We start from the raw sequence: 25,555 nt of genomic DNA, 5'->3' as shown, positions 1-25,555 counted from the left end.
CTCCAATCCCCGCCCCCCCGCCGCCACAGCGCCTCTCGCCGTTCGCTGGCGCCCCTGGTCCAGCCCGTTCCCTCCGCCACTCAAGAAGCTCCATCCCGGCCGGCGACCCCCCCCCCCCCCCTCTCCAGCTTTCTGAGGGCAGCCGAGCATGAGCGGTGGTGATGGCCGGCGACGGAGACCGTCGGCCGGAGGAGGTGGAGGTGGCGGCGGCAGCAGCTGGGGCGGTCGGAGGTCTGGATCTTCGGCGGCTAAGGAGCAGCGGATACGTCTGGGCGCGGAGGAGCTCCTCGAGGGCCGGCTTGGCTTCGCGCCCTACACCCAAGGCGACCGCCGGCTTGGCTGGCTCCTCACCTTCTCCCCCGTGAGTTCCCTCTCGATCTCGCTGCTCTAGCTTCTATTTCGTGTCGACTGTATTGTGGAATTAGCAGCTGAATTCTGCAGAGGCTGTGAAATGCTTCTCATTTCAAGCGCAATCGCTTGTGAAATTGACAGATCAGTAGGGTGTGTAGACCACCCAGAGCGTGAAATCGCGGAAGGAATTGTTCGCTTCCATTATCTAAATTTCTGTACCTCAAATCCATAGCGTTGGGTGGTGAGTCTGCTGCTATTGTCGGTATAGTGAAATGCTGTCTCTGACTGCAACTTAAAGTAACAACGAAATTACTTGAAGCTGCAGAATCTCCATGGTTCCACAAGAATGAGCAACTTTTTTCCAACAGCAAAAATTTGTGCATTATACAAGGGAATTAACTGATACAATCTCTTAAAAGCACGGATAATGCTGCTGCAATATAGAGTAGGACCTGACCTGGGAGAACGCCGAAAATGTCCATCCATCTTGAATAAAATGATTTGCCTAATACAGGTCCATCTATATTGTGAACGAATCAAACACATGGTAGAACCAACTCGGAGATGCTTAGTTGAAGGTCAAGAGCCATTGGCTTAGCCGATTTGCTAAATCTAATGAATGAGTGGCTTTCTTATGTGATCTCTTACACTGCAATAACACCTGCAGTCATCATGGGAGGACGAGGATACAGGGAAAATCTACAGCTGTGTTGACCTGTACTTTGTGTCCCAGGTAAACAAAATGCAACTAAAGTAACACTGTTTGACCATCTTGCAAAAAAAAACAGCACTGTTTGACTTGCCATGTCTAATTGTTTATGCTTTCTTGCAGGATGGTTCTACATTTAAAGTGAAGTACAAATTCCCGCCTTATTTTTATGCTGCAACTAAGGTGAGCTTAAGGTTTTCTGAGGGTTCTCTTATCCCATCAAAGTATTTATATACTCCCTCCGTCCCAAAATGCTTGTCTTAGATTTGTCTAGATACGGATGTATCGACTCAATACATCCGTATCTAGACAAATCTAAGTCAAGCATTTTGGGACGGAGGGAGTAGATGTAACACTCACAACTTTTCTGTGAACTTTCCTGGCGAGTCTGTTTCTTGACTGATATTCTATTTTTGTGAATTGAAATGTTCAGGAGAAGACGGAGTTGGAAGTTGAGGCGTATCTCAGGCGACGTTATGAAGGGGAAATTGCTGATATAGAAATAATTGAAAAAGAGGATCTGGATCTTGTACGTGCCTTAATGTGCATGCTTAATTCAGCATATCATTTCGTATGCATCAGAAAACGAACCAGCCTCTCTGCATTGCACTTTGCAGGGGCAAGACTAGGTTCCTATAATCCCTCCCCAGACCCCACCTTGTGTGGGAGCTTCTATGCACTGGGTCTGTCCTTTTTTTAGCAAATGCAATCATTGTGATGAGTTTGATTCTATCTTCAGATTCCATTTTTTTTAGGGCTGATGTTCAGATTTCATTGCGGTCCTTTTTTCTTACCTTTGTTGCTTGTTACAGTAGAGTGACGTTCACACGCTAAGTGCTATGTAGTTTTACTTAAATTGAACCAACGGACAAGCTAGTTGCAATATGTTAAGTTTACCTGTTATTGTTTTGTACTTCTGCTGACTGTCCCTACTATGACTCCACAATGGTGCCAATGCTCTCATGCACATGTAATTTTTTGTCATCTATATTTTGCTGGGCCGAATGTAGCAGATAATTTTAACACGCCGTCTTTCTGTGTCTCCCTGTTGCAGAAAAACCACCTTTCTGGTTTGAAGAGAAAATATTTGAAGATTCAGTTCGATACCGTGCAGCAATTAATGCGTGTGAGGAGTGATCTAATGCATGTTGTTGAAAAGAATGAAGAAGAAAGAGATGCCGTGGATGCATTTGAATCAATTTATGGTGTAAAAAGGTACCCTGCATTAAATGGCTCCAGTTTTGCTGTTCCCCAGTTATGTTTTGTTTCTATGGGGTTAATTTTACTGTGTATCCTTTCCATGTTTTTATGTATTATGCATATTTTGCATTTATTGTTAACCTATTGTTTGTTGATCTAACAGGGTAGAAAGGCCACAAGATTACATAAACTGCATCATCGATTTGCGTGAATACGATGTTCCCTATCATGTTCGTTTCGCTATAGATAATGGTGAGGCTAAAGTTTGCAAGTCTTGTTTTGTAAGCATGTGCTAATATAACATCGATGAACTGACACTATTTATTCTGCATTGAACCTCTTCGCAGATGTGAGATCTGGACAGTGGTATAATGTTGGTGTATCTGGTTCTGATGTTTTGCTTCAGAGAAGGGAAGATCTGCTTCAGCGTGCAGAAGTTCATGTATGTGCATTTGATATTGAGACCACAAAGCTTCCCTTGAAGTTTCCAGATGCTGAATACGACAGTGTAATGATGATCTCCTACATGATAGATGGGCAAGGGTACTTGATAATCAACCGAGAGGTACGAATTGTTTTGTTTGTGCTATAGTTATTCATGACTTGTCCAGTTTATTGTGTTCAATTTATTGCCTAGTCTTGGACAGCATCAGTTACCTGGCATGTCTGTATGCCGTTTACTTTCTGTTTGTTTGAAGCAACATGCAATTCTCCAGTTCTCCTTCCTCCGGGAAAAAAGTCTTTACAAGAATGTTATTTCCATGTTAAAAAAGATGGCAATTGCCAAGGGGAATCCAAGAGCTGTCACGTGCATTAACCACCAGATGCATACTTCAGAATCAACTACATACATATAACAGTTAGATCATTAACTTAGCTGAACCTACTGTTCTCGATTGTGCTTGCAAGAACCATATGGTTTTTCTCCCTTAAAATAGGTTTTGCATATCACATTATTTTATTTGTAGTGTGTAGGGGAAGACATTGAAGATTTGGAATACACACCTAAACCAGAATTCGAGGGGCATTTTAGAGTTAAGAATGTCGCAGACGAGGTATGAACTTTTGCATATTATGTCCAGTGGCATATGCATTTTTCAGCATCGTAACTAATTTGCTCATTTTTTCTTCTTATTTTATATTTGTAGGTGGGTCTACTTAAAGCTTGGTTTTCTCACATGCAAGAGGTTAAACCTGGTATTTATGTTACGTACAACGGTGACTTTTTTGACTGGCCGTTTTTGGAGAAGAGAGCTGCCCACCATGGGATAAAAATGAATGAGGTATGCTGATAATTTCTCCTTAATTTAGCAGACAATAGTTGCTCTTGGTATGACTCATGTAGCATATGATATGATAAACTATGTAATAGAATGCTCACAATCTTGGCCAAACAGTTGCATGCAAATAAAGTTATCTGTAAAAAGTCATCTGCACTTCTGCAGCTAAATGGGAAAGTTCACAAGACTGGGATAGTGTCAGTAGCATGGTAGTGTCTTCCGTAACGTTTCAAGGAATATCATGTACTCGTAGTGATCTAACCGATCTTATATTAGTTTACAGAGGGAAATTATGTACTCCCTCTGTAGTACATATGTTTTATAATTTTTCCTTTGTCTAGATTTTGAGGAAAATTGTTGGAATGGAAAACTGTGTTTTTCATTTTTGTGTTTCCTATTTTGTTCTTACAGGAGATTGGTTTCCAATGCGACAGTAATCAAGGTGAATGCCGAGCTAAATTTTCCTGTCATCTTGACTGTTTTGCCTGGGTGAAGCGAGACAGTTACCTTCCACAGGGAAGCCAAGGTCTAAAGGTGATAATTTACATACTGAAAGAAAAATACTCTAAATTCGAGAGTTCTATGCTTTTGGTACTAAATGATTTGTCAAACTTCAGTTTTGACAATGCTATGAAAATTTGAAGTTTGGGTATTGAACTAGCATTAAAAGGTTAGCGTTAGTCATTTAACCTTTTTTATTGCCTGATTTTTTCTTGCATTATTTTATTTTATTTTCGGAGAAAACGCAAAACCCTTGCATCTCGTTGCATTGATAAGAAGAGAAAGTTATGTATGGAAGGCTGACTACATGCTACAGAACAGAAACTAAACTAATATGTCTGGTAGAATCGTCTGGAGTCCGTTATCTCTGGCTGGTGCTCTCACCCGTGCCCCATACTGGATGATATCCACGTAGCTAGCAAAATCCGAACTGTTGCCGTTGTAGACGGCTTTATTTGCCTGTTATCTTGTTCTAAATATGTTGCTTTTGCATTTATATAGTGACTTTCCTTCCATTTTGACACTTACAGGCTGTTACAAAAGCCAAGCTTGGTTATGATCCTCTGGAGGTCAATCCAGAAGATATGGTTCGCTTTGCAATGGAGCAGCCACAGGTATCTCTAGTCTACCTGTCTTGGTGATGGGGTAACTTTTGTCATTGAGAAGTAGCTGAAGTGCAAATGGTTACATGAAAACTAACTGTGAATACTGCTGCTTGTCTATATTGTTGTTTAAAATGTACTTGTCATTACTTGACCTGAAATGACACTACTACTCATTTTACCTTGCATTGTCTCATTTTCAGACAATGGCTTCTTATTCTGTATCAGATGCTGTTGCCACATACTACTTATACATGACTTATGTTCATCCATTTATCTTCTCCCTTGCGACCATAATACCTATGTCACCTGATGAGGTGTTGCGGAAAGGAAGTGGGACACTATGTGAAATGCTGCTAATGGTCCAGGTGTGTTGAATAAACTTTGTTGCCACGTTTTCTGTACTGTTGTTATTATTTGAGTCAAAAGATAGCCCTTTTTGGTCTGTGGACAACTATATGACACATAAAACTTGCCTGTTGTTTAACAAGATGTAAATTAATTACCACGTTTTCAACATCTTTTCGAATGAGTCTTTCCCCCCTTTGTTGGCCTGGGAAATTTTTGTTTTTGCCACTCTAGATTTTGCCAATTTTCCTTATGCCACTCTAGATTTTGACATTTCACTTTTGCCACTCTTAGTTTTTGACAGTTATCACAATTGCCATTCCCGTGGCAAAAATGAAATAAAATTATTTTGCTTTTGCCACGGAATGGCAATTGTGATAATTGTCAAAAGCTAAGAGTGGCAAAAGTGAAATATCAAAATCTAGAATGGCATAAGGAAAATTGGCAAAATCTAGAGTGGCAAAAACAAAATTTTTGCACTCCAAGCACTTGGGACTCCCAAGTCGTGACAATATAGGAGTACCACTTTCTCAACTGTTTCTGATTTGTGATGCTTGCTGAAATCAGTTTCTTCTTATGTATATAGGCATTCCAGGCTAATATCATTTGTCCTAACAAGCACCAAGCTGATCTGGAGAAGTTTTACAATAACCGTCTAGTAGAAAGCGAAACATACATCGGTGGTCATGTTGAGTGTCTTGAAACTGGTGTATTTAGATCTGATCTTCCTACAAAATTTCAGCTGGAACCCTCAGCATTTGAGGTAAGTTGAGTTATAGTATTCTGGAAATGTTATTTAATTTAGTGAAAATGTTCCTGAGCTTTTTTGTACCTGGTTGGATTATTAATTTGTTGGACATCGATGTGGTTTCATACAAGAATTTGTATGCATATGTTCAGTGTATTAACTCAATGCATATTTGTTCTTTCAGCAACTAATTGAAAACCTTGACCGTGATCTGCAATATGCCATTGCTGTAGAAGGAAAATTGGATATTGATTCTGTCACAAATTATGATGAAGTCAAGGATGCCATAAAGCAAAAGGTATCGTGTCCTGTCCTGCTGTGGTCTTTGATCTTCATTCTCTGCTCAGCCTCTTTAAGACCAATGTGACAAACTGAAGCTTAGTGCCAATTCCCATAGTTGGTTACATTGAAACATGAAAAGTTTGACTGTTGAAGCAAATTTATTCCACCATTTTAGCTCATTCTTTATTTGATTAGCAAGATACTTATTTACAGTTTGAGGTTTGATTTTGCAAATGTTGGGTGGCTTGGGCCTCATTGGTTTAGTAAATAAGTTTCCAACCCAGAACCGGAGCTAGCCAAATATCTACATAACTGGCATCAATAAAATGTTATAACTTGTCAGCTCCATGCTTGATTGACCTTTGTTATTATGTCAAATTCACAGCTTGTTTCATTGCGAGACCACCCAACTCGTGAAGAATGCCCTCTTATATATCATCTGGATGTTGCTGCAATGTATCCAAATATCATTTTGACAAATAGGCTCCAGGTAATTTTGTATACTTTAATGAAGTATTCGAATGTTGTATTGCTGGTATTGATAATTCCATGACTGATAAGGTTTTATCGGTATAATATGTTAAGAGATAGCTGAACTTTCTTTTCTGGCGTTCTGGTGATATGGTGATTTGTGAAGATTATCTGGCTGAGATGCAGAATCTCTTTGGGTACCGTTTGCTTAAGCATCATTCTGAGAGTTATAGAAAATATGAAGGTTGGATGGGAAATCTGGACTGTTGCATTAACAAATTTTTGTTAGGCGTGTTTACCACTAGATGTTTTCACCCCAAATCTTTTTCTCAAATATGCATCAAGTGTGTCTTTGCTTCTTCAAAGAAGAATGCCGAGAAGACGTGAAGTACAAACCCAACCAACTTAAACAAGAAAGCAAAAAAAAAAAAGGCAAAGAGCAAAAAAGTGACTAAACCAACTAAGCTGAACTATGGCAAAACTGAGCAAGCAGCAGCGCTGCTGTCACTGCCACCAGAACTTGGTCAGAGTGAGTGACTACGTTCAGTGGCGGACCTAGAAAGTATTTAGAGTGGGGGCAAACTAATTGAGTGGGGGCATGTTCTACAGAATTCAAAGAATTTAAGCATATTTTCCGGAAAACACAAGCAAATCTTACTGAACTTTCTATTTTTGAGTGGGTGCCTGGGCCCCCACTCACCATAACGTGGGTTCGCCCCTGACTACGTTTCACCCCAGTTCACGTGTCTTTAGGGGAAGGCAAGCAGTTCACTCATACTCTAATACTGCCACTCACGTCAAGTCTCACAGGTCCATTGTGTCAAATCAGCACAAGGGGTGCTGGATAGCTTAGGATTTCTTGCTGCCGTACCATAGAGTTCCATGAACAAACCAGTTGAACTAAAAGTTTAGCTGTTATGGTCATAATGGAATGGCGGGTGATGTAAGAATATTAGATATATCTTTCAGCAGGCACCTTAGGCGGAGGTATGAAGGACAGGCCTGGCGCAGTGGTGAAGATACTCCCCACTTGTGCCAAGGGGTCCTGGATTTGACGCAGCCTCTCTGCATTGCACTGTGCATGGGCAAGGCTTGCCTCGTATAATCCTTCTCCAGACCCCACCTGGTGTGGGAGCTTCTAGCACTGGGTCTGTCCCTTATTACCTAGGCGGAGGTTTATATTATGTCTGCCGATGACAGTGCTACACACCCATGAGATATGCCAATCACCCTATACCATGAAAGATATCACCAGAAATATTCAGCTTTGTCACATCGCTTGTAGTGTCAGACTAGATATTTGCATGATTATAACCCAGCAATCAAATTAAGCTTTTTTCCTCACTTGTTGATGGCAGCCACCATCCATAGTTACAGATGTGGACTGCACGGCATGTGATTTCAATCGCCCTGGAAAGAATTGCCTTAGAACGCTCGAATGGGTCTGGCGAGGAGAAACCTACACGGCAAAAAAGAGGTAAGCTTTACAAACTTGCATGAATATGTTGAGTTTCCGTTCTAATGTTATTCTATTTTCTAGTGACTATCATCATATAAAGAGGCAAATTGAGTCAGAGATGATTCAAACTGGTGGGGTTACATCTTCAAAGCCTTTCCTCGACCTCTCAAAACCAGAGCATTTACTAAAGCTGAAGGATCGTTTGAAGAAGTACTGCCAGAAGGTAGTATATTTGAATTCATGGATTAACCCTTTTGGTGGGCATTCGCTGACTATACTTATGGCACAATGCAGGCGTACAAAAGAGTAGTTGACAAACCAATTACAGAAGTTAGAGAAGCTGGAATATGCATGCGTGAAAATTCTTTCTACGTAGATACAGTGCGAAGGTCTGTCAGATGTTCATTATAACCCTAAAGTTGGTGTTATACTAGCTTCCAAAAAAATTTGATGGTATACTATATAGTAACTTGGTCTTGGATTAATCTCACATGATAATTTCTGATGAAGAAAACTGCACTTTCTTGTTGATTTCATACTATTGTCTGCTAGTGTTTTTCTGGAGTTGCTCTAAAATCTCCCCTTCTTTGGTGCTGCAGCTTTCGTGATAGAAGGTATGAATACAAAGGCCTGAATAAAACATGGAAAGGAAAACTGTCAGAAGCAAAAGCCAGTGGAAATTCTATCAAAATTCAGGAAGCACAGGTTCAGTGATGCCTAGTTAGGTGCCTATTATGTTTTTGGTCATTTTGAGCTTCTTCTTAGTACATGTCTACTTAACTTTTGCAGGACATGGTTGTGCTATATGATTCTTTGCAACTTGCTCACAAGTGCATATTAAATTCTTTTTATGGATATGTTATGCGCAAGTAAGTGTAACTTATACAGACAGTATTTCCTTTGTCTTCATGTATTGTACTCCATGGAAATGTAATACTAGTTTATTCTCTACAAAGGAAGGTAATTAATAGCGAATGTACTTTCTGATTTAGGGGTGCAAGATGGTACTCTATGGAAATGGCTGGTGTTGTAACATATACTGGTGCAAAGATCATCCAAAATGCTCGATTACTTGTAGACAAAATTGGAAGACCACTGGAACTCGACACAGATGGCATTTGGTGTGTTTTGCCTGGTTCTTTCCCAGAGAATTTTACTTTCAAGACAAAGTGAGGACACTAATTATCCATTTGTTGTATTTCAATGGAAGTATTTGTCTCTGCTGAGTATCGTGCTTGCCTGATTATCACTAGTCTGTTCTCTTCTCCTGTTTTCCATAGCTGCTGTTGTGATTCGAACAATGAGTTAGGCACAAGTTAGTGGCAAGATACCATATGTAGAATTGTCATTAGTGCATTTTTTTGCGCATTCTCCAAGGCACTAGTTCAACTACTTATTCTGATCATAATACTGTGGTAAAATTTATAAAAATGTGATACTATGATTTTGTTTGAGAGTCCATTCTTGTGGTAGAATCTCTCCACTTGTGGCACTGGTAGAGTCTCTCCACTTGGCCTGTAGGTCCTGGGTTTGAACCAGCCTCCTTGCAGAACTATTATGCAGGGGTAAGGCTGTCTAGAAATTCCCTTCCCCACCTTGTGTGGGGGCTTTCAGCACTGGGTACCCCCTTTTTTATGATTTTGCTTGAGTCCATTCTTGTTAATTTATGCGCCTTAGTATGCGAGTGACCAAAATTGAAGAATGTTCAGTTCTTAAGTTCATGTGAATCATATTCATAGCTACCTTTATTTTGGATTTAAGGTAGTATAAAACGAGTAACTGTCTATCCAGGAAAATAATTCGTTTACCCAGTTTATTATGAACTGATGCTCCCATGTTTCATCTTTACACTCAATTTAGTATGCTAACACTAGTTGATGATATTGCAGAGCTGAGAAGAAGCTCACAATATCTTATCCATGTGTGATGCTTAATGTTGATGTTGCAAGAACCAACACCAATGATCAATATCAAGTAAGAGTTGTTCTTCTGCAAGTTATGTTTTAAATTGTCAGGTCCATCCATTGTTGATATTCTTCTTTCTAACAACTGGAATAATATTTGCTCTATTCCTGTGTTGTCCTGTTAGACATTGAAAGATCCTGTAAGCAAGCTATACACAACAAATAGTGAATGCTCCATCGAATTTGAGGTAGATGGACCATACAAGGTGAAGTGATTTATTAGGACCACTTTCCTTCTACTTATGCAGTATTTCCATTCCCGGATCCAAGTTAGTTTGTCTAATCCAAAACTGATCGTAACTTTTATTTGCATGTCACAATGCATGCTAAAATTACAGGCCATGATTCTACCTGCCTCTAAAGAGGAAGGGATTCTGATAAAGAAGAGGTATGCTGTCTTCAATGAAGATGGCACCCTGGCAGAACTTAAAGGCTTTGAGATTAAGCGTCGAGGTGAGCTGAAGCTCATCAAAGTTTTTCAGGTACATGCTCCAATTCTGCATCAGTTACTAATTGTTGCGTCCTAAACAGGAACACGGGGACTACTACGTCAGTTAGTATATGGCTGATATATTTTCTTTGATTTATGTTTTTATTTGTAGGCGGAGGTATTCGATAAATTTCTCCATGGCTCTACTTTAGAGGAGTGCTATGCAGCTGTTGCCTCTGTTGCTAACCGCTGGTTAGATCTACTGGACGTAAGTGGTTTGCAAAATTCACAATCTTATCCTTTTTGTCTAACCTACTCACTTGCATTGTTAAACCCATGCAGTATTATCTAACAATATTTGTCTATTGCAGAATCAAGGAATTGATATTTCTGACAGTGAGTTGCTTGGGTTCATATCAGAGTCAAGCACAATGAGTAAGTCCCTTGTTGACTATGGAGAACAGAAGTCATGTGCTGTAACTACAGCAAAAAGACTTGCAGAATTCCTTGGAGACTCAATGGTTAAAGACAAAGGACTGCACTGCCAATATATAGTTGCCCGAGAGCCACAAGTAAGTACTGTAGTGTTAAGTTTTTTACCCTATAACTTATTAATCTTTATATTTGCCAATAAATTATGTGACCCTTTCAGCATCTGGACAAAAATCCCCTCATTCATTTGATGACAATAGTTTGCTCCTATAATTTTAAGTGAATTGAACTGTTGTATTTAATTTGTTATGGTTATTTTGTCTTTCCCAAATCATGTAGGGCACCCCAGTGAGCGAGCGTGCTGTTCCGGTGGCTATTTTTGAGACAGATGCTGGTAATACTTTTCATGCAAATCGCTGCTTTTGTATCTCCAAACTGTTCAACTTACTTACACTATCCTCATATTTGACAGAGGTTGCAAAGTTCTATTTAAGAAAATGGTGCAAAGTCTCCACGGAAGCAAACATCCGATTTATTCTTGATTGGTCTTACTACAAGCAGCGCCTAAGCTCGGCTATTCAGAAGATCATAACTATTCCTGCAGCGATGCAAAAGGTAATATATAACTCTTTCTTGTTCCTGTTAATTATTATGCACCATTTTCTGAGATATTCAACTCTACAGATTTCAAATCCTGTTCCCCGAGTTCTTCATCCTGATTGGTTGCATAAAAAGGTCAGAGAGAAGGATGATCGATTTCGTCAACGCAAACTACGTGATATGTTCAGTCCCTTGAATAAAGACATGGGGATGCATAACTTGAATGGAACTGGAGACATAGAAGATTTATTAACATCAGACAAAGGTTTGAGAAAAACTACTGCATCACATGGTTTTAACATCGGCAAAGAAAATCATCCAAATGGGTCACCATCAGCAAAAGCTAGTTTGGGTCATTGCAAAAACCAGCAAAAATCTGTAATCAGGTCAAATGAACCACTCCGAGATGATTCTGCTGATGAAATAGTTGATAGAAGTACTGATTATCAAGGATGGCTTGAGGCCAGGAAGAGAAAATGGAAATATGTCCGTGAACAGAAGAAACGTCGAAGGTAATGGCACACAATATACACAGTTAAATATTTTTTGCCTGGTAGATCCGTGCCCTTCTGTTTGATGTTAATAAATATTGCTACGGTGACAACCACTAGCTGCTGTGATGACCCTTGATTGTAAGGATGTATTGAATCTGTGCGCAATCAAAACCATAAAAGAAACTAAAACGCAAGGATCCACAAAATCGACCTAATCACTATGATTTAAAGGGACCCGCTAATTAGATAGAAATGCTTTTAATATAAAGAAAACGTTTCCCGTATACTAGATGATCAACAAGAAAGAAGAGGCAAGGTAGAAGTAAAACTTAGTCAACTAGAGCAATATGAAGGGCTGTATTGTCAATTTGTCATCATCATATAGTGTAAAGCTAAGGTCTACCTAGCAGATTTCTGCTGCCCTATTAACTAAAATAAGACAAGTTTCAAAATCAGAACTCATGGGATTGGATGCACAAAACCAATGTGACACATCCCCTTTCATAGTTGAGGCGTTGTCTCTGACTCTTCCTCGTCCTCCTAGATGTCTTGTAATTGTTCTCTCCCACATTCAAATTCTACTTTTCACTCCAGGCAGATTCATTTCAAAAAGCATGATGCTTGGTTCATATACTAAGGCTGCTAAAGTTTCCAGCATTTTTTTTTGCCAAACTTGCCTATGGTTAGGTTACTGAAATCAGAGCCACACTTTGGCTGGCATAAGGAAATCTTGCCATACTTTTCTAAGTCTTGGACGCGTCGAACACATCGTAGAAAAGGGATCTTGCCAAAAGTGCAGCTATGAACCAGATGGGTGCTGAACTCAGTCAAACCTCCAAAACTGGCATGTTTACGTCCTGTCTGAGGACGGCAGGTCCGCTGCAGTGCCAGTCCCAACAGCGGCGCCCGTGGATGCCAGATTACACTGGTCTGAGTTCCGCACTTTGATTTTTTTGAGATCTATCTTGAGTTCCATGCTTATCTGCAAACCAAGTTCCAAAGATACATCCTTTGATGGGTTAAGGTTGCCCATCACCAATAATAACCCACATTTAATACTCATGTACCAATTTATGCAATGCCTTGAGACTACAACTGTTGCCGACTGAATTCAGTGTAACAGTGTGGCGCTCCTATGTGGGCGGTGTACTTTAGTTTATTGATGAATTAATTTAGCAATAGTGTCTCCCTGTTCCTCATCTTCAGCTTGTAAGCCCATATGCTGAGTCAAGCGATACTGGCCTAAGCAGTCCCGCTGGCCATTTTTTTAGCCATTGCCTGCCTATGAGATCAAGACATCATATAAAGTAGTTGAACTCTTACTGTGGTGCTATGATAGCTGCACCAGGTTCCAGTGTTTCAGATGTCATTGAAAACCAATTTTTTAATATGTTTTTTTAAGCAATGGACCATCCATGTTTTGTATGGGTTAAATAGACAACTTATGTTATTTGAACTCATCTACTGTTATGCTGGAGCCACTAATACAATTGAGACTAAGCTGAGTGAGCTAAGTACTGATGGACAATTAATGCTCATATTTGCTTCTGCTTCTATCAGGTTGGGTGCTGCAGCCTCTTCCGAGGGTCCCAGTAATAATTTGTTTTCTGCAAGAAATGTCAGTCAGTTACATGGCAATAGTAGGAATAGGTCTACATTTTTCCAGAAACAAGAATTGTCCCTCTTTAGATCACATTGGCAGGCATGTAAATTTTCAAAATTTAATTTTTTTCTGTAGCATTTGTAGTTATATTTATTGACAAGTTCATATATATGTTCCGCATCAGATAATCCAGCTTGCTCCAAGTACATTGCCAGGCCGTTTTTTTGCATGGGTTGTTGCCGAGGGGATCATGTTCAAGATTCCCATCAATGTGCCTAGAGTTTTCTACCTAAACTCAAAAGCTCCTATCACAGATGAGTTTCCAGGAAGGCGTGTAAAGAAGATTCTTCCTCATGGAAAACCATCTTTCAATCTCATCGAGGTGAAAATCTTAAACAGTAGCTGGAAAGTAACTAGGGATGTGATTTAGATTACATACTAATGGCTGTAGCATCCAGGTTGTAACTAGTGAAGAACAGTTCAGGGCTGAAGGAAGAAAACTTGCTGCTCATCTTGCAGAGCCAGATGTTGAAGTGAGTATTTGGCAACTTGTGCATATGGTCTTGTGTTGTTTTTATTTTATCTCCTTAACTGACATTGGACTTGCATGTAGGGCATATATGAAACGAAAATTCCACTGGAACTAAATGCTATTCTCCAAATTGGTTGTGTCTGCAAAGTGGACAAATCTGCAAAGAAACGAAATATCCAAGATGGATGGGATCTTGCTGAGTTGCAAATGAAAACAACTGCAGAGTTCTCATACCTGGAACAAACAGTTTCATTTTTCTATCTATACCACAGGTAGGCCTGACGATAGCTGTGAGAAGACCTACAATGGCTATATAAATTGATTTGAAGTGCTTTATACCAGTTCTATATTTTGCTTGTTGTAAATATCATTGTACAGCTAGAGTTAAAGATGTTTTGCATGAGATACTATTATTTCTTTAATGCCTTATTTCTGCATTATCTTTGTATTTTTGACTCATCATATACTTTTCCTCTAGGGATCACTTAAACCCATGATTTTCTCTGTCAAAGTAGAAAAGGCAAGAGAAGTTCAGTCATTCAAGCACTTATGGAGTAAAATGTTATTTTTAATCCTTTCCAGGACCCAAGGATTGATTCTCATGAAAACTAGACCGTTACTAGTAAAACTATCTTTACCCTCCTAAATGTATGGTAGGTTGAACATTAGGATAGCGGATTTCTTGCTACTGGGCTCCATGGGGCCTGGTTTTTGAAATAAATAAATAAATCATATTTTGAAGTTTCAAAAAAATTCTGAAAATAAACATACATGAATGTAGGGATGCATACTACATTTCTGTAAAAAATCATGATGAAATACGTTTTGGTGTGAGCTGCACAAAAAAAAACCCATGGACTTTTAGAGTGATTACATGATTTTTTGTGTGCTAGCAATACATGGATTTTTTGTGTGTAACTTGCACCAAAACGCATTTCATCATGAAATTGTACATAAATGTAGGATACATCCCTATGTTCATGTGTATTCTTTTCAGAAGAATTATTTGAAACTTCAAAAATATGTTTTTTTTTGTGTTTTTCAAAAATTCAGGCTCCATCGGGCCTGGGATCCAAAAGCAATTTCCCTGTAATTTACTAATCAAAACTATATAATCTTGAGTACTGATATGTTGGATAACCGGCAACGTCAATGCTATTCTTGTTGCCGTGCGTAAGCCATTGTGCTCTTGTTACAGTAAAATGTTGATTTTAATTTGACACTGATCTATGGATTCTCCTATTTCCAGTGTGTCTGAAGGAAGGGCTGTATATGTCATGTACTTCCCTACATCTCTCAGAGTACATGCAGTGGTTATCAATCCTTTCCGTAATAAAGAACTGTCACCTGTGTTTCTTGAAAAGCAATTTCGGGATGCTTGCCAGACTCCTGACCCTTTGCATGAAAATCTCACTTTCCAGGTATGTATAACAGGGAAAAATGATACATAAAACACAAACTTGACGTTGCTGTTTCTTTGCTAAGTTCTGATTGTTGATTCCTTATTTTAGGTGGACTACCACACATCAATGGATGCAGGTAGCAAATATGTGCAACGAATGTTACTTGAGTACAGGTAAGCCACTTTCTGTTTAAATCAAGCATCAATCGTATTCCATCAGTCTCTTTCTATGAGTCGTCTATGCTGTTGAATTGCTTCAGTAAGCTGTGGCACTAACAAGTATGGACATGTATGTATTCAGTTTCTGTAGCCTGGTTTTGTTGGTAAATTACTGATTACCTGTACTGGCCAGTCATGTTTAATAAAACTATCTGAATCTAAAATTATTCAGCATAATCTCAATTTAATATTCTTTTTCTTTGGCAAAATTGTGATGCATAACAGCATCGTAAATATGTACATGCAGCAATAATGGAGTAGAGTCTTGTATCGATCAAATGTTATTAAATTGAAGAATGTCTATCTCTACCAGTTGGTCTGTTAGCAATATACTAGTCAAAGCTTTCAACAAAAGAAAACTAGCCAAGTAATGATTATTTCAGATATTTTCTTACGATAAACTAAGTGAAATATTTCAGACAACAACATCCTGGACCTGTCATAGGCATCATTGAATGCCCTAAACTCCAAGCTATAAGGGAATCTGTACGTGCACTTGATGATTTCCCGTGTGTAACCATTCCTTGCAATGCACGGGATAACAACTATCAGGTATGTAATGGGGGCCCCAATGGTTATATTTTCTTTGCATTTTTGTTTCTTTGCCTTGTTGTTTTGCTTACACCTATTTATCCAGGCTCTTGGTTGGCAAGCGACAGCTGGTAGAACAAGCATGCAGCGCTGTGCTGCATCAACTCAATGGTTCAATGAAAGAATTTCACTTGCTAGATATGCACATGTAGGGGTTCTTTATTGTGGTTCTAGTGAATTATTTCAGTTTACATGAAAATGACTTTACATCAATTCTTACTGAAACAGGTGCCATTGGGAAACTTTGAACTTGATTGGCTTCTTTTTACTGCTGATGTGTTCTTCTCAAGGGCATTGCATGATCAACAACAGGTTTGTTTTATCTTGAGTTGATGTAATTAGGCTGTATTTGATCTAAATAGGTTAAATCACACTTTACTTCTTTTCTGTTCCTTGTGAGCCCCTTCACTTTTTGAGCGGAAAACTGCAGGGGAGGCCCCGATAGTATTTTTTTATTGAACTAGAGAATATTTGGGTGGGGGTGTAAACAGAGGGATGAAACTGCAGAAAGCTAGGCACTAGCTCAAGAATTAGCCTCAAGCTGATCTAGCCAGATCTTGAGAGCAAAAGCATCACATCTATAGGGTGTGTTTGGATGATGCCCCTGCTTGCCCTACTAAACCACGGGCTTGCCAAAAAAATGGCGCAGCTTTCTGCCGCTGGCAACTCGCCAAAGCATTGGCGCAAAAATGAACTGGTGAAGCAGCATTGGTCCGGGCGATCCAAATTATTAGCCCACAACCAACCACATGCTCACCCTTTGGTCAACACCCATTTGTTTTTGGCTTGGCTGCCGTAGGCATCGATCCAAACACACCCATAGAATCAGGTTGAGACAATCTGGCGGCCAACACGCTTGGAGGATACAGAGAATTGAAACACATGGCCTAGTAGGGATACGACCTCAAGCTTGCCGCACAGTCTACCGATGCAAGCTTCTAGTGCCACAGCTACGACCTCGTCCAGGTTGAAGCTGACACGGCCAGCAGCACCCTTTGGACACTAGGTGAACTCCTGATGAATACACATTCATTTTGATGCTTCCAAATCATTCAAGCACCAAGCGCGATTAAGGAGTTCAAACCAGCTTGCATAGAACCTCGCACAATACAGATGGTTCTGGACCACTAGTCAAAGAAAAATGCAGAAGGTGATTGGGGCGCCAAGTCAGGGAGACCAAGATATCTAAACAGGAGCGACCAGGTCTCTTTTGCAAAGATACAAGATGCAAGGATGTAATGTATCGTTTCCTCGTCCTGATCACAAAGCGGGCATGCTGAACGTGACAAACACCTCCGAGAAAGGCGGTCAGCCGTCCATCATCTATTATGGGCAACCAACCGAAGGAAGAATTGGCATTCTTAGGGGCACATGACTTCCAGATCAACTTCCAATGCTCCAGACTAACTGAATCAATAAAGAACATAAGCCGTTTTTGCTGAATACTGATCATCTCCAGCAAATCCCCAAATCTTGTATATCATTCTGTATCTCCACTTCAGACACAAGGTCCCATATATCTAAATATTCGGACAAGACAGCCACTGAGGGAGTGCCCTGTATATCCTGAACACAGCAATGCCCAATCAGTGCATCATGAGCTGTACGACTATTAGCCCGGCGCTTAGGAACGAGGGAAGAAGATCAGCAAATGGCTTCCCCTCCAACCATCAATCTTTCCAGAAAAGGGTGTTACGACCATCATCCACCACCGAGACTTAACACAAGGATGAACTTGTACAGTGAACCTGGCCCAAGGATTATCCGCCTGGGTTTTATGCACAGCCAAAGCCATCACATTCGCAGGACCCAACCTTTTAAGTCAAGAACACCAAGACCTCCAAGTTCCTTGGATCGGCAAACCTTCGGCCATGCAATCAAACAGTGACCACCTCTAGCCTCTTTCCTTCCTCTCCACAAGAATTCTCTTCTGATTTTCAATTGCTTTAACCATAGAGGTTAGCACAGCCTTAACCATAATTGCTTGGCCAGCCCGTGTCATGATTTCAGCCTTCCATCCCGGAAGTTGGTCAGCAATTCTATCAATAATAGGTTGAACTTGGGCTTTTGTTAACTTTCTGATGGACAAGGGCAGTCCAAGAGAATTTCAAGAAAGCTCTTCCATCTCACAAGGCAAATGCTCCTGACTATTGTCACATCTTCAACTGAACATTGGATTGGTATAGCACTACAGACTTCTTCAGATTTCAGGATGGTGAAGTTGATTCTTTTTTGTATTGCTAAAAGTGCAAAGCAAAATTCAGAACTTAGTGACTAAGGCCATCTTTTGCAAGGAACAAATTGCTTTCTGGTTGAGTTTTTTTTACGTGTACGCAAAAACTTTGCCTATCATTTCAATACGCAGAAGCTTTGCGTAACATGTCAATATGCGAAAGCTTTGTGAAGTTCTTCTTGACTTGAGAAACTCCTGCCTACTACACCTTGAGGCAGTTACAAAGGGTGGTTTTGGTAGAGAACCGAGCGCTAACTCAATGGTAGGGACACTGTACTGTGTTCACGGCAGCCGGGTTTGATCCCCACAGGGAGCAGATATTACAATTGTGTTGCTCGCTCCTTCTATAAAAATATGCCGAGGGATCACCCCCCCCCCCCCCCCTCTGGCCTCGTTTTTTCTAAAGGGTGGTTTTGGTTATGTTGATCCAAATCAATGTGGGTTTGTCACTTTCTTTGCCAGCCACTTGATTTTTTGCTGATAAGTACATAATTAGCAAAAAAAATATTCATCCCCTCATCACAACCTGGCAGCATCTACCTTACCGCCTTCTCCACATCCCGTAAGTGCTCATTGCTGTTCTGCTCAATTTCTGGAGCGGATTCGCTTCCCTGCTTGCTCCGTGGTGACAGATCTGAAACTCACTCGATAATGCTATGCCTAGTTGATCCCTCAATTTGCTCCACCTCAACATTCCAGCGTTGTTCCTCTTTCCTCCTGGCATGTCGAGCTCCATACGTCACACAGACAGCCATGGTGCTGGCCTACGAGGGAGCATCAGAGTCAGGGCACTCAGCTGGTACAGAGCTGCGGTGCCACCGTCACTCAGATGATTGATTGATAGCCCCAGCTTTAACTACCTCCAGACAGTGTGCACATAATAGGAAGAACTTTGAACATATATGTTGGTTAGGCAAGTAACCACTAAACATGAAGTCTAGGAGTTTGTGTGACCGAGCCTGTGCCTCGAGTCAGGCAATGCCAGATCCAGTCATCTCCTTTATCTAGCAGCTCTAGTGCTGGGCATCTTGGACGGCAAGTTTTCAGATGGCTGTGCCTGCAGTTACTCTGGCCTACGTCCATTGCCCTGATACATACTGCGTTGGGACATTTCGTCAAACATGGTACACATGCTTTCACGGCAATGGTGCGACAGAACTGGGAGAGACTACCATCCAATTTTAGTGAAAGTCAGATGGCATGCCATTATGGCAAACACAGTGGCAAGACCATGCTGATTTGGATGGTTGGATCAATGTTAGCAAAACCACCTCAGGGTGTACTTTAGCATGGTTTGGAAGTTGGGTAAATAAGTTCTGCTGTGGGGCTTATCCAGACTTTGTGTGATAGTTTGGGGGCAGACTTGGAAAACCAATCTTTTACTTGTTGGTTCTGCCTTCGTAGGGGCCAGTTTTTGATGAAAGTAGGAAACTAGGAATGATGGCATGCTGAGACCTTTGTCACGCCATCTTGATTGGGTTATTTTCTTATGTGCTAGAAGTTCTTTGGCCCTTGCATGTGTCCTTTCTCAAAATTAGTTTTCAAGAAATTATACATTGGAACCCTTTTTTTCTCTCCACAATACTGGTCGCAATTAGCATGGTGTGGTATGGACATCTAATTCTAAGTTTCTTTCTGACATGTTCATGCTAGGTACTATGGATATCTGATGATGGTATTCCTGATTTAGGCGGCACATATGAAGGAGATATATGCTTTGCTGATGAAGTGAGAAGCCCTCTTTCGCTGTCTTAAGACTGGCTGGTTTTTTACGCTGTCCTTTTTTTTGCTGCTTGACTTAAATATGAGCTTATTTTGCAGGTCATACAACCTGCACTAACATATCCTGGCGCTTATAGGAGGATTTCTGTCGAGCTTAAGGTAAGCCCCTAATGCATTTGCCTGGACATCATAGAACGTAATAAGCTCATCCTGAAAACAGTAGGTGGGGTTCCTACTGTGCTATATTAATAAACTCTAAATATTTATAAAGCTCAAAATGGTCCAATGGAGAGCCCCAAACGAAAGAAGCAAAACTACTGGCGTTCTAGGAAAGAGATAATATGTAGCCTAAGGGTGTCTTTGACCCTATAGACTAGCAGAGATAGATCTTGAAATCTATGCTCCCATGATTGGAAGAACTAAGCCTTGAAACCGTTGGTTCCGAATATCCCATGCTGCTAGAGCAAACAGCTGAAAGATGGGAGAGTTGATCCGGCGTCTGGTGTTTGGCCTCTTGCAAATCTGCATCCACATGTGGTTATGTATCTCCTGGTAATTTAGTTACATTTGCACATATTTCTTCTGCAGATTCATCATTTGGCGGTTAATTCTCTCCTTAAGAGCAGTCAAGTGGATGAAATGGAAGGAGGATCTATCGGCAACTTTGAAAATGACATTCCTCCTGGTCCAAATGCCACCGAAACTGACTATAATGACGCCAGCTTGTGTCTACCTGCTTTCCAAGTGCTGAAGCAACTCATTCAAAGATGCATCTCGGATGCAGTGTCTTCTGGAAATGTATTTGCTGATGCGATATTGCAACATCTCTACCGTTGGCTTTGCAGGTTATAATTTGATATGTTTGTACTTGAACCTCTTACTAATTGTTTTTCTAATTTTAATATGCTCTTTTGACATTCTCATTTCTACATTTTCAGCCCACGATCAAGACTTCATGACCCAGCTCTCCATCGCCTCCTTCATAATGTAAGTTAAATTACTTCTCTGTCAGTCTTTGACTTCTTCTATTGCTACAAGAGTTACAGGTTGCCTGTTACTCCCTCCGTTCCAAAATAGATGACTCAACTTTGTACTAACTTTAGTACAAAGTTAGTATAAAGTTGGGTCATCTATTTTGGAACGGAGGGAGTATTCGCTAATACATTTGTGGTGTAATAAGTATTTTCCGTAGTGATGAATGCTCTTCTCTATTTCTGTATCATTTGATACCCTGTGGGCATTTGTTTCTTTGCCTGTAAGTTTCCTTACCCTGTCTTTTCTTTTGGGCTGTCAAACTTTATCAGGTCATGAAGAAGGTCTTTGCTCTATTTTTAGCTGAGTTTAGAAAGCTTGGAGCTAATGTTATCTTTGCAAACTTTTCTAAGATAATCATAGATACCGGAAAAGTGGACTTGCCGTCAGCACGCGCATACTGTGATAGCTTGCTGAAAACCTTACAGACAAGGTACTGTTTGACCTCCTGCTGCAGATATGTGTGTCACCTAAGTGAAACTAAGAGCATCTGTGTTTTAGGGATCTTTTTGAGTGGATAGAGCTGGAACCTTTGCACTATTGGCACTCCTTACTGTTCATGGATCAGGTTTGTATATTTTATTGTGTTACGAAAGATGGACTAATTAACTGTTTGTCTTAAGAACACGCTTCCACCTTTGATGTTTCATTTTCTGTTTCCTGTTTCAGTACAACTACGGTGGGATTCAGGCCAAAACACAAAATGTAACATCTGCAGACAGTTCAGATGGTGATGATGATATTGACATCGTGTCAAGCTGGAACATAGCAGAATACTTGCCCAAAGCTACACAGGTCAGACATCTTAAGTCAAAGCCACTTGAAATTAGCATTTCTCTTTGCTGACTGCGGCGTTCTCAATTGTGCATCAAATGTTCAGTAATAGTTCTGCAATTGATAATCAGTCACTTGACATTCTTTAAAAATCTCCAGGATCACTTTGTCTTGATCGTATCGGAGTTCCTATATGTTCCATGGAAATACATGAAAGAACAAGTAGCTTGTCGAGCAGCTATGAGGGATGACACCTCATGCACTCCATCTATAACAATCATGGCTGCTGAGAATCTTGAGGGACAGGTCGTTGATTACCTCCGTGGGCAGGTAATTCCAGTATCCTCTGCTCATATATTATGTCACTCTGGACATTGGCATTGTCTATAGTGTAATCTAATCCGTAACCACTTAACTGCGTGTTGATTATGCACTTCAGTCAACTTCTGGTGTGGGCATAGATTGACACAAAGAATATATCTTCTGCAATATGTTATGTAAGGGTGTCCTAATAACCTTCAAAACTTAGACATGAAATTCTGGAACAAAAAAGATACGTTCTCTGGGGATTTGAACATTAAATCTTGTGATATTTGTCCTTCCAATTACTTTTAGTTTATCATTTCTCAGATTATTTTCATTAATGTTACTCTTAACTTGCCATGAATTTGAAGATGTAAACTGTACACATAGTTAAAGTAAATTAAAGTACATCTAGAATCTTTTTGGCTTTTTATTTTCATTGCGAGGTTTTATTGCTTTAGTAAATTGAACACCTCAGAAATCATGGAAATCGCTCAACCCATTGGTGGTAGTAGCTTTAATTAGCTTGCACACGCTCATATAGTATGATCTTTACAACATTCAAATGGAATTTTCTAGCCATTTAGTCTACTTTTTTTTGCCCATGAAGGTACACCCTACCAACCAGGAATTTACCACCTTTTTTATACCTTGTCAGAATCATCAAACACGACCTCCTATAATCTTTTTTTTTGCAGATCGGCACTTATTTTGCGGAAAAGCTTCTCACAATTGTGAGCGATATACTTCTCCATTTCAAAGGAAAAGGCAAGTCTGAATCAGTTGGACCTTCAAATAGTGAACTTGATCCTCACTTACATAAAGGCAATGCTGCATTGGAGTTCATTAAACATATATGTGCTGTTCTTGCTCTCGATCAGAATGTTCAGCATGATATTCTGGTAATTCTCTATCGAACCATATTCAGCCTGATTCCTTTTGTCTTTAGCAACTTAAAACCGGTATTATGTGTTATCTTCATCTGCTCATCAACTTTGTTCAGTGTCCTACCTGTACTGTTCTTGTGTCACAATCTAGTTGTCAAGTGAAATGCAGTCTAATAGCATGGCTTTCTTTCTTGATTGACGTCTGTACTGTACTGTTGTGCACTAGGGTTAAGAAGAGGCTCTTGCCCCTGGAGGCAAAATATTAGAACTATTCTTGTAATTCTTGGTTGCTTTATTCCTCATAGGGGCTCCCAACCTTAGTAACAAATTGTAGATCTTATCTCTAATTGTCCTATGGGCCAAGCTGAAAGATACCTTCCTAATTTAATTTAATGGATAGACTACATAATATAGAGATTGGGGATCCTATCCCATAACTGGGAGCTGCCGGGGCCATGTACGCCGGTGCATAACAGACTATTTTAGTTTGATAGATCTCTTAAATGTAGCACTATCGCCTCCTGACTTTGAATTATTTATTACATGTCTATGAATACTGTGTCGTGTTCTGGTTTAGAGTTAACTCCTTTGTTGTTATTATTATTATTACTACTATTCTCATTATCCAATATATATATGACAGAGAATGCGAAAGAATTTGTTAAAGTTGGTGCGCGTAAAGGAATTTGCTCCAGAAGCACAGTTCCAAGATCCCTGTGCCTCATTCATCCTCCCGAACGTGATTTGCAGGTATTGCAGCTTTGAACCGAACCGTTTTTCTTTCCCCTTGATGTTGTTATGTTAGCGTTGCCCTGTCTCTTACAAATAGAGTGATGTTGGCAGCTATTGCAACGATTGCCGGGACCTTGACCTTTGCCGCGACTCGACGCTGCAAGGCCACGAGTGGAGGTGCGCGGTGCCGCAGTGCGGGCAGCCGTACCACCGCGAGGAGATGGAGAACGCGCTCCTGCAGATTGTGCGGCAGCGAGAGAGGCTGTACCACCTGCAGGACCTGGTGTGCGTCCGGTGCAGGCAGGTGAAGGCGGCCCATGTGTCGGAGCAGTGCAACTGTGGAGGGTCGTTCCGGTGCAAGGAGGAGGCGCCGCAGTTCCTCGGCAAGATGCGGGTCTTCCTGAACGTCGCGGTGAGCCAGAAGTTCGAGCTACTCCAGGACTGCGTCCGATGGATCCTGGAGGTCAGGTGATGCCTGTCGCAGTTCTTCAGTTGACAACTAGTGTAGCGTAGTGAATTAGTTACAGTAACTTGTTGTTTTGAAGCAACCAACTTGCAGCCGCAAAGAATGTATACATGAATAACTGTCGGGACAACTAGAATAACTGTTGGCACACTTCACCCATGTTGTATAATGAGAAGGACGTCTGTCTGTTTGACATAATTTAACTTTTTGGTGCCATGAGCCTCCATATTGAACTGTTTATCACTTATATCAGTGAAGCAAAGCCTAGAACAAGGGGTAGAAGTAGGGCCCACCACGAGCGGTGAGATTTCTCCATGAGAAATGCTTGACATGCTCATCGACTAAGAGCCTACACCGCAGAGCAGCGATGGACTGATGTTCCTACAGGCTACAAGCCGGCGACGAAGAGAGAAGAGAACCAGATGACGAGGTCGTCGCTGAGCTGGTGCTCATCTGTCACGCCGCCGACGTGCAGGCGGCAGAGCGGGCAGGTCCGGCGGCACAGCGCCAACCACCTGTCGACGCATTGCCGGTGGAAGGCGTGGCCGCACGGCAGGCTGCGTATGTCCTCCCCGTCGCGGAACCTCGATATGCACACGCAGCAGCCGCCCGAGTGGTAGTGGTCGTCGTGGCGACCGCAGCCGACCACGCCGCCGGAGCCGGAGCCGGAGAGGGCAGCGGAGAGGAGCGCCACCACGTGCCCCATCGTCGTCACCATCTATCTATCTATCTGAATCAAAATAGCGATGCAGATTACATATAAATGTATGTGCGTGTGCCAAGATTTGATGCGAGTGGATCAGCGTCCAAGATGGACTGCGATGGCTTATATATAAGGCGAGTGCGTGTGTACTGTGTGTGTGTGCGTGGAATCATTTTCATTTTCTCTGGATGTTGCATGGAATGATTAGGAAAGGGAGTGATGGAGAAGGCGCACCTAGAAACCCCAGTGCCGTTTCCCTTTCCGTGGATACAAAGCTTGTGCGACGCGAAAGCTAACTAATTGAGCGGCAACGTCGATCATTCGTGTATGTCAGTCTGACCAACCGCAAGGTTTCATGAGGTATACTACTTCGTACATGCGGAATTGCGGAGAGTATACGTACTTTTTTTGCGGGGAGGGTATACGTACATTGATAGGTAGATCGATCAAAAAGCAACCTGAGTAACATCAAGAACTACACTATG

At 41.0% G+C, this 25,555-nt stretch overlaps 2 protein-coding genes across 2 annotated transcripts; one reads left to right on the top strand and one right to left on the bottom strand.

Moving 5' to 3' along the window:
* The first annotated feature begins 29 nt into the window (after positions 1-29).
* LOC109778776 (DNA polymerase epsilon catalytic subunit A) lies at positions 30-24,570 on the top strand. The gene is made up of 49 exons (XM_020337355.4): positions 30-361; positions 1,019-1,084; positions 1,184-1,243; positions 1,494-1,589; positions 2,115-2,275; positions 2,424-2,512; positions 2,608-2,825; positions 3,229-3,315; positions 3,409-3,543; positions 3,952-4,074; positions 4,572-4,655; positions 4,847-5,011; positions 5,578-5,754; positions 5,924-6,037; positions 6,407-6,511; positions 7,851-7,969; positions 8,033-8,174; positions 8,246-8,340; positions 8,551-8,656; positions 8,741-8,820; positions 8,944-9,120; positions 9,841-9,925; positions 10,041-10,121; positions 10,254-10,397; positions 10,518-10,613; positions 10,717-10,917; positions 11,117-11,171; positions 11,250-11,392; positions 11,462-11,889; positions 13,432-13,573; positions 13,659-13,856; positions 13,933-14,007; positions 14,088-14,278; positions 15,256-15,427; positions 15,518-15,582; positions 16,047-16,179; positions 16,265-16,366; positions 16,447-16,530; positions 20,105-20,179; positions 20,273-20,332; positions 20,762-21,018; positions 21,112-21,160; positions 21,478-21,638; positions 21,707-21,773; positions 21,875-22,000; positions 22,139-22,309; positions 22,981-23,184; positions 23,813-23,919; positions 24,013-24,570. The coding sequence occupies exons 1-49, from the start codon at positions 149-151 to the stop codon at positions 24,371-24,373; spliced, it is 6,645 nt and encodes a 2,214-aa protein (XP_020192944.1). The 5' UTR covers positions 30-148; the 3' UTR covers positions 24,374-24,570.
* A 23-nt stretch (positions 24,571-24,593) lies between these two features.
* LOC109778777 (probable E3 ubiquitin-protein ligase XERICO) lies at positions 24,594-25,336 on the bottom strand. The gene has a single exon (XM_020337356.4). It carries the CDS (start codon positions 25,083-25,085, stop codon positions 24,756-24,758), a length of 330 nt encoding a protein of 109 aa, XP_020192945.1. The 5' UTR covers positions 25,086-25,336; the 3' UTR covers positions 24,594-24,755.
* Positions 25,337-25,555: the final 219 nt, after the last annotated feature.

This window comes from Aegilops tauschii, chromosome 1 (assembly GCF_002575655.3).
Source record: "Aegilops tauschii subsp. strangulata cultivar AL8/78 chromosome 1, Aet v6.0, whole genome shotgun sequence".
Taxonomy (NCBI): domain Eukaryota; kingdom Viridiplantae; phylum Streptophyta; class Magnoliopsida; order Poales; family Poaceae; genus Aegilops; species Aegilops tauschii.
This window is presented reverse-complemented; position numbering and strand designations above follow the sequence as displayed.

Coding starts and splice junctions, on each gene's coding strand:
- LOC109778776 (XM_020337355.4), top strand. CDS start 149: ATGAGCGGTGGTGATGGCCGGCGACGGAGACCGTCGGCCGGAGGAGGT. Junction 3,316..3,408: donor TTAAGAATGTCGCAGACGAG/GTATGAACTTTT, acceptor TTATATTTGTAG/GTGGGTCTACTTAAAGCTTG. Junction 3,544..3,951: donor ATGGGATAAAAATGAATGAG/GTATGCTGATAA, acceptor TTGTTCTTACAG/GAGATTGGTTTCCAATGCGA.
- LOC109778777 (XM_020337356.4), bottom strand. CDS start 25,085: ATGGTGACGACGATGGGGCACGTGGTGGCGCTCCTCTCCGCTGCCCTC.